The sequence below is a fragment of the Uloborus diversus genome, unplaced genomic scaffold, assembly GCF_026930045.1.
Source record: "Uloborus diversus isolate 005 unplaced genomic scaffold, Udiv.v.3.1 scaffold_757, whole genome shotgun sequence".
NCBI classification, from domain to species: Eukaryota; Metazoa; Arthropoda; class Arachnida; order Araneae; family Uloboridae; genus Uloborus; species Uloborus diversus.
The window spans coordinates 81,318-90,393 of record NW_026558964.1 but is presented as its reverse complement, the minus strand read 5'-3'; the positions used below and the strand labels follow the sequence as shown (position 1 = coordinate 90,393).

The 9,076-nt window shown below is 32.8% G+C and overlaps 1 protein-coding gene across 1 annotated transcript in view; it reads left to right on the top strand.

The window, feature by feature from the left end:
- Positions 1-1,992: 1,992 nt before the first annotated feature.
- The window catches only part of LOC129233873 (uncharacterized), a 27,926-nt gene continuing 20,842 nt past the window's right edge, over positions 1,993-9,076 (top strand). The window contains exons 1-2 of the mRNA XM_054867801.1: positions 1,993-2,224; positions 4,915-5,016. Coding sequence (XP_054723776.1) covers positions 2,161-2,224; positions 4,915-5,016 — 166 coding nt within the window. The 5' untranslated portion in view covers positions 1,993-2,160. The remainder of the gene's footprint in view (positions 2,225-4,914; positions 5,017-9,076) is intronic.

Below are 9,076 nucleotides of genomic sequence, written 5' to 3'. Positions count from 1 at the left end.
TTCTTTCTTTTTTTTTTTCGTTCTTTCGAAATAAATTTCGAGTAATCCTGGAAAAAACTTCGAGTTGAAAGAAGTTAACTTCGAGTTATTTATAATAATTAGAATGGAATTAAAGACAAAAAAGTCGGGACTTGATAAAAATTTCGAGTTATAGTAATATTTGAGTTATCGAACTTCGAGTTATCGCAAATCGACTGTATTTTTAAGAAAATTAAAATATTTAGCGATGTAAAATCCTGTAAACATTGAATTCTAGTCATAAAAAAACTATTTTCTACACTTGAAAAATGAATGAGAAAGGAGCTTTGAACTAGAAACTTTGTAAGATATTTGATCGCCAAGTTTGGCGAAAATTTGGATATGAATTTCTGTTGGAAAAATAAAATACACACACACAGTAGACCGTCAAGAATACGCAGGAGTCTAAGATCTGCTTAAAAATTTTTGTCATCTTCTTCTAATTGTATAGCATTAGGAGCAGCTCTAAATATCTAGCATTTCTTAAAATAAAAAAAAGGTGGGGAGGGGGGTAATTTTTTCGTTATAGGTACGTAGCGGTGCATTTTTTAAGCTGGCGATTAGGGTATAACTTTGATATACCCCCCCCAAAAACTAAGCGCCAAATCTGGCACTCCCTACGGACCATTTAGGGTTAGGTTTTTTCAGCTTTTAGGTTTTTGTTGTTTCCAAATTTAATATTTTCTTGTATTTTGTACCATTTTTTGAGTTTTTTTTTTTTTTAAAGTTTTGTGGCAACAATTTTTGGATTTCATATATGTTTTAGCGCCATTTCATTTATTCGCCATTTCTTTGTGAAGTGATCAAGCAGATTTCTGATTTACTGTATTTTGCTGCAAATCTGGTTGTATTTTCAAATTATATTTTTTTTCTATTAATTATTTTTATCTTTTAGCTTTCAATATGCCTACTGTATGTAGTGTTGTTGAAAAGTTTCAGGGAATTTTGAACCATAAAACAGGTATTTTGCTTGGCGAGAAAAAAAAGTCGCCAAATTTCCGATTTAGGGGGGTATATCAAAGTAGTTCCGCGATTAGTTTCAATTTTATTTATTGTCATGGACTATTTCAAGTTACATATAAAGTACTTATTTGGCGATACCATGAACTATTTTGTCTTTTTAAAGACTTTTAAGCGAAGCAAGCCTAGAAACAAGATCAAAAAGTCCATCAAAATAAAAAATAATCCTCTGAATAATTAAGTTTCTCCATTAAGCGTAAAATAATCCAACAAATGAAGCACAAACTATAAATGAGCATGTAAAATTAAATTAAAAGAAATTGCCAAACCAACTTTAGATGCTCAATTTACGCATTAAATAATCAGCTGAATAACATTACTGATTCGATTCGAATTGGTTGATTCGGTATATTTCTGAGCATCTTGCGAAAAATTAATGTTTGTTTTCTGTTTCATTTATTAATTAAAATAAACAAGCTCTGAAACTTGTCGTTGATTGGTTGATGCAACCGTGGCTTGTGGCGCCTCCTTGCGGTCAGAATGGGCAAATATGAAGTTTTGAAGTTTTTCCATCTATTGTGGCCATGTTCAAGTGCAGAAATAGTTGCTCCGGTTTAACACAGGAAAGTCAAAAATTGTCAAGGCCTGGTAAGCGCCAGCGCATTCAGTGGGGCCATGATTAAATAAAGTATTATTTTCGGCAAATTTGGCGAAACCCGAAATTTTACTGTGGTTACCTTAGCAGCGCAACAATGAAAAATCCGATCAAACATCAAAGGTTAACTGAGACTACGTTCGCCGATCATGACTGGTAGCTACCGATCGGTTGATCACATGATAGCTAATGCCGTCAGATGAATAACACGCAAAAAAAAATACTTATTTATTGGTCATCGGTTACTCACTGGTTGACCAGTACCAGTCAAGGTCGGCTAACGCAACCTTAGAGGAATAATCTTTTGTCTTAGATGAATTGGCAACAAAAATGCTTTTCGAAAAGTAAACAACTTTTGTATGATTTGTGGATTTGTGCCAAATTGCGAGTATTTTCCAATACTTAATGTACTTTTTTTTTTAATTAAGGTTTAGATGATATGAGGATAATAGGTTTTTATGTTGTTAGGGGTCTCTGTTGTTAAACTAATTCCGTTAGTAATGGAAAAAGAAACTATTGTTTAAAGCATGTGCACACCAACTTCGTACAGGAAGTTTTTTATCTGCGAAATTTTCAACAGTATTTCTCTTGGTAATCATCTTGTAGTATTTTAGAAGATGTTTCAATAATTAGGAATCTGGGGCGGTCGTCTCCAGGGTTCATATGCTCTGGGAAAACCTGGAATTGTCAGGCAAAATGAGACTGGTAAAAATGTCAGGGAATTTTCCAAATTTGCCCCCCAAAAAATTTTTTTTCGCAGGGAATTTTGTTTTATGAGATCTAATCTTCATTTTTATCGCTGTTTCCTAAAAAAAATTGTGAGAATTTTGAGGCAAAATGACGCTAGCAATAAAAGTGGCGACCCAATAAAAATTTCCGCAGCCGCCGCCTTTTATGACCTTCAAGAGTTCCTAAGAAAAAAAATTTTTGGAAAAAATGATTCGGAAGCACAAGCCTGAAGATAGGAGGGTCGATCGGGGAAAGTTGTTTCTTTGACCGGAAAGTTTTTTCAGCCATGTGTGAAATGTAGTCGCCATGTTTGGTCATTCACAAGATGGGAGTAGACACTAACTTTAAATGCCTAATTTCCAAAATCAAAGCAGAATTGGACGTTTTCTTTAATTGCAAACTATTGAAAATAATGCAAAATGTGCTGCAATTTTATTTTAAATTTTATTATTATTATTTTAAATAATTTTCTTGAAAAATGAAAAATTTTGTTCTTAAATCTTACTTATTGCCTTGGATGCAAATATGCTAAAAACTTTTCAACTGAATCGTGGTTTCATGAAGATTTATTTATTTTTGAGCAATTATGAAATGCTTATTGTTCTTACTTGACGGTTTTGTTGTCTATGATTTTATTTTCCCCCCGCCTTCCTCTGCAGCCCCACCGTCGACCAGCCCCTCCCGATGCTGCTCCTCTAGCGAAAACCGTCTCCTGGTTGCTACCATATCCTGCACACACACACATGTCTACACACATGAATACCTATGCACTGTCACATACACACACATACACGCCTACATACACGCACATGAACGCCTACACACATGCGCATACACAAACGTTCGCTTACATACATTACTGGGGCATTCCACGATATTTTTGACATTATGTAGAGTCCGTAACATGACATTTTTTTGCCATAACTTTTTAATTTACCGTTTGATTTGCAAATTATTTTAATTTGAGCTGGTGTGTTGGTAGGAAAAGATCAAAATAAAATAATAAGCTAATCAAATAGTAAATTAAAAAGTTATGGCAAAAAAGGTCACGTTACGGACTCTACATAAATGTCAAAAATACCGTGGAATGCCCCTACTTCCAAAACAGAATTGGATGTTTATCTCATTGTAAACTATTGAAAGTAACATAAAATGTGCAACAAATTATACATTTTTAAAAACTAATTTTCTAGAGAAGAAAATTTTTAATTTTAATGTAAGCATCCTTTAATATGCGAAAGAAAAAAAAATGATGATTATTGGCATTGGCCTATGTTCGGCTGATGTTTATTTTTGTTATTTTGCATTACATGTTATGCCAATCAATGCAACAAGTTAATCATATTTGAACTGAAAATAGCTTGTATTTTATACTCGATATTTTTTGTGTTATATAGTAATAAGATAAAAAGAATTGTAAATCAAAAGTGGGTTACAATTGCTGCATGACTACAGCAAAACGCTAGTATTACGCATTAAACGTGACATCGAAGAACCGCTAAAACAAGTTGAAAGTACTTTGTTTTCAACATGTAGCAAACCAATTAAAACAATTTTGTACAAAGTGTTTGAAAAGAACTCAAAATTTTGAGAGAGAAAAGAAATAACAAAAAAAAATTTTTTTTTTTTTTCAATATTTTCAAACTTAAGATTTATTTATTTATTTTTTAATCTAAGGGGAAAAGTTTCACTTCTTCCACATTGCTACTTTAAACAGTTTCAATTATTTTTAAAATATTGCTTTTTAAATTTAATTTTTTTAATGAAGCGAGTAACCTTGAATTTTCTAAAAAACAACCTGGAAAAGTCGGGGAATTTTTTTTTAACACAAGTGTATGAACCCTTGTTTTATTTTTGGCGTAAATAATTTTATTTTTATAACCCTGCTGATTTATAGTAAACCTATGTGAATAGATGTTTCTGGTCTCTTTGTTTAGATTTGAAATGAAAAGCAGTAGATTCCCTATTATCGAAATATCCCTGTATTTTATGTGAATATATCTTAGAAATCAAATAACTTATTTACTTCTTAAACTATTTCGTGAGTGTCCTGGAGCGTGAGCCCGGTTTCATGAGTGTAAAATGGCTCATCATTTAGTTGTTGTTGGAAGAATTTATAATTTTAAAATAATTTTCTGAGCCCCATTTTTTGTTAATGTATTGAACAAATAGTACACTAAGGAATTGTTTTATTGGTTTAACTGGTTACTGTTCTTTAATTTTGCTGACTGAAAAGTCTGTTACATTTTCAGAAGTATTGCTTGAAATTTTTCCTTCTCTGGGTATTTCTTTTTTTTTTTTTTTTTACAAAAGACACTTTTATTGTTACCTGATGCCCAAAATATTGACTGAAGAAAAAACTAATGAGAAAATAACTGTTTGACCCCTTTTAGTTTTTGTGCGCTACAATAAAACAATTATAACAAATCACAATTTGATTTTTGAATGCTTGAATCAGTTTAAGCTTGAGTACTTCTTTTTTTATGTTCTTAATAATATATGATACAAAAGAAATTTTGACTAAAAGTTGCTCTTTTTTGTTCACATTCCAGATGTGGTTCATAAGTCTGAAACCTCAAAGTGTTTGATGAAGATTCAAGTGTTGGGTGTTATAGTTAGTATAAGGAAGTTTTCTCAAAGGACAATTTACACTAGTAATGTATAATTTACATCTTTAATTTTTTCTGTTTTTAATTTTCTTTTTCTTTAATGTCAGTTCCAATAATTATCATTATTTTCGTCTTCATTATCAACATACCAGTGATACCCACACGGTTTTACCCATAGTAGACAGTTAAAAGGTGATTTGGTTCGCCTATGTCAGTGGTTCCCTACCTTTTTCAAGTCACGCCCCTTTTTTGAACAACTAAACAACCCGTAACTCCTTATGTGTTCCCCATTATATATGTAAAAATATTTATGTGCATCAGGGCCGGGTTTAGCTTTTGAATCACTCCGTGCGAAAGTTAAAAATTGCACCCTTATATTTAATAAAATGGTAAGGATAATCCCCCCTCTCCTCAGTCCCATATAGAAAACTTTTATTTCTATTTATTTTATCAAACATAAGAAAAAGTAACACATATGTAATACGGTTATTAAAATATTTTCAAAAAAAATTTACTAAAAATACTTTATTTTGAAAAGCAATTAACTGGAGCAATTCAGATGACTTTTTAAAACAAATTAATGATTCCTGAAATTTTTTTCCAATACAATAACAGCTCAACAGTAACCGAGTTAATACTTAGTTCAATACTCAGTTCATACGACAACCAGGTCTGACAAGCATGTTTGCGATGTTATTTGCAAATAATTCTCATTCTTCTTTACTTTGCCACCTTACCAACAAGCCAGTACTTCTTGAAAGAGTTCGTAAAATTCTAAGAGCAATGCTTAAGTTCAGTTCAGAATTTATTTCTATAATCGATTTCGAAACGTCTTTAAGATTGTAAGTTACCTACTATGAAAAACATCACGGGAGATCAGTACCAAATTCCAGCATGCCTATAGCCGAAAAAGATAGAGCCGGCAGTTGAAAGTTAAAATAATATGGGGGGCGGGGGAGGGGGAGACAGAGAGATCGATTGGAGATACTTTTAGCTCCTTTCTCGAAGAGATGGATTGAGGGACTCCTACGGAAATTTTTCGAAATTGAATTTCCAGAAACATTTTTTGGGGACTTTTCCTCGGAGGCTTTCAAAATTGAAGTCCTGAAAAGGGAATTTAAGTCCGACAAAAAAAAATTTGGTTAAGAGTGAGTCTCGTGAGACTTCCATGGAAATATTTAGAAATTGAAGTCCTAAAAACGCCTTTATGACTTCCAAGACTATCCCATGGAAATTTTTTGTGTATGAAATTGTATGCCATCTTTGACTACGTTATAGGATTCGGGGATTCTCTCAAGAAAAGTTTTGGAAATATGAATTTCAAAAAGCAATTTAGACAATCGTCGATGATGTTAGGATGACGAGGGCTTGGCTAGTGAAGATGTAAAGAATTTGATGGCTTTAAAGAAATTTTTCAAAAATATTTAATGATATTGATGCGGGTAGGGTATGGAGACCCTCGCCAGGAAATTTCTCAACCTTAAAGTATTAAATTAGCAATTGTATGTCCTCTGTGATGACGTTAAATCAATGATTTTTCCTCAGAATGTTTTCAAAATTTGAAGCCCTCGAAATGCATTTTAGGCTCTTTTTGAGGATGTCTGGAGAGGCATTTCCATTCATGAACTATCTTCAGAAATTTGTTGATATTGAAATTTTTAATATTTAATATTGATTTAGATCTTGAGAGGTTTAGTGAGGGCTGTGCCTTGGAAAATTCTCGATATTGAAAGTATAAAAATTCCATTCTTCGTTTTGTATCGCTAGGGGATAGAAAAGTTTTTCGGGGCATTCCCATGGAATTTTCAAATTTGAAGTTCTAAAAATGCAAGTTTCAATAATCTTCAAAACTGAGTTAGGAAACACGTGTTTCGGAAGTATGACGTTAGGGGAAGGCATGGGGTTCGGGACACTTCTCAATAAAAGTTTTTAGTTGACTCCCAAAAATGCAACTTTAGACGATTTCCGATGATGTTAGGTACACATGGTTCGAGGACTTTCATTAGCAAATTTTTCTAAATTGAAGATCCAAGAGGCAGTTTTAAGCTATCTTTGGTGCATGAAAGGAATGGATTAGGATAGGCGACACCCTTCCTCTCCCTCCTAGGATACTCTCCTACATTTATTTATCTTAAATAAAACATGTTGTAGGACCCCCCCCCCCCCCTTGTTTTCAAGTATGAAATTTTTAGTTTTTCACCCTTATATTTTTGATACAAACATCTGTGGCCTAAGTAAGAAGATAGGTTGCCACTATGAAACAATCATGTTAATTTTAACTATTTGTGTTATTTAAAAAACTGAGACTTGCCAGTTTTTACTATAATGTACTGAGTGCTTTTTTTTCTTTTCGCTAAAAAAGGTTTAAACGTACACGTATTTTAATAACATATATTCTCGTATGTTCCTAAATAATATTAAATTTGATTTTTAGTGCTATTATTATTATTATTTAAATTTCATAGAAAAAAATATTTTTGAGTTTTACTCATCTTTTTTTTTTTTTTTTAAATTTATATATTGCAAAGGTTTTATTTCACCATCGCTAAAAAGAAATGGACAGCCCCTTTCTTTAAAAGCTAGACATAAAGGAGGGATGAGGGACTGTTAAAATATCTTTTAAAATGGTATTCAAAGTCCTGCCATATTCAAAATTACAATATCACTAACTTTGTACTTCATATGCTGACCACGACTGACTGTAGAGTTGATAACGGGGAGATTTCTCATCGCTCCTTCTTCATATAAACGTACCTTTTTGTGTTAAAAAAATGCCTTGGAAATATAGACTGCTCTTGTATTTAAAAAAAACAGTTTTGAATGAGGATTTATTTCAGATGTTTCTTCTATCACCTCATAAAATGTTTTGCTATATTTTTGTAAAAAAGAAAAAGAAAAACTGTCCTTCATTTGGTCGCTGTCACTCGTGTAATGCATTGAAAAATGTTAGGTTAGTGATTGGATTATTTTGATTTTTGGAAATTTTTCAGAAAAGTTTCTTTTTGCTTCCTTTTATGAAATAAAGGAAGTATTGTATCCACAAAACAATTTTGGCCCAAAAATAGGCCTTAATTTTCATTTTGCTCGCCCCCGAATGAATGTTGAGTTTTTTTCAACCCAACCACACGTGGATATATCTCTAAGAACGTATGGATACCCAAAATATCCATTATGAAAGAAGCAATTATTGCTAGTTTTCTCACGATGTCTGTATGTGTGTATGTATGTGTGTATGTGCATATGTATCTCGCATAACTCAAAAACGGTATGTCCTAGAAAGTTGAAACTTGGTACATAGATCCCTAGTGGGGTCTAGTTGTGTACCTCCCCTTTTGGTTGCATTCGGATGTACCTAAGGGGGTATTTTACACCTTTTTGGGGGGAAATAATTGTTAATATCAATGCAAACTCAAGTGGTGTTATAATTTTTTTCAGACACTTGGCATCATATCACCAAGCTTTTAATCGCCAAGTTTTTTTTGCCAACTTGTCAACAAAAAATTTGGCTTTTTTTTTTCTAATTTTTAATTTGATTTCATTTTGGCCACTATTAGCGATACTTTGAGAGTTAACCATTGAATCACATTAAAATGTTCAATATTGGGAAACTTGGGGCAAAAATATTTAAAGTATCTTTGCTTACTCCAAGGCATTTCTATTATCATTAAATTCATGTAAAAGGATGTCATGTGATGCACACATCAGATCTTTTTCTTTTCTTTCATTTCAGAAACTTGGCTGCGATACTATTCTTACTTTGATTTGGCATTTTTGCCCCTGTCAAAAGTTTTGACTCCGTGCTGGGGCGCAAAGTAACGGAGTGTTAGTCCGGCCCTGTGTGCGTGTGTGTGAGTGTATGTGCATGTCATGCCTTGTGTCATTATTAGCATACCATATGCTCAATCAATTGAACTGTGTTATGTAAGGGGAGAAAGAGAATTAACAGCATGAACCTAAAGTCGTACGTATAAGATTTGCGAAGGTCCTTCCCCCAAACATTTTCGAAATTGTAGTTCCAAAACTACAGTTAACACAATCTCTGGTGATGTTTGGAGGAGGAGAGGTTCTGAAACTTTTATGAACGGTTTAAGCTCAGAGACTTTGC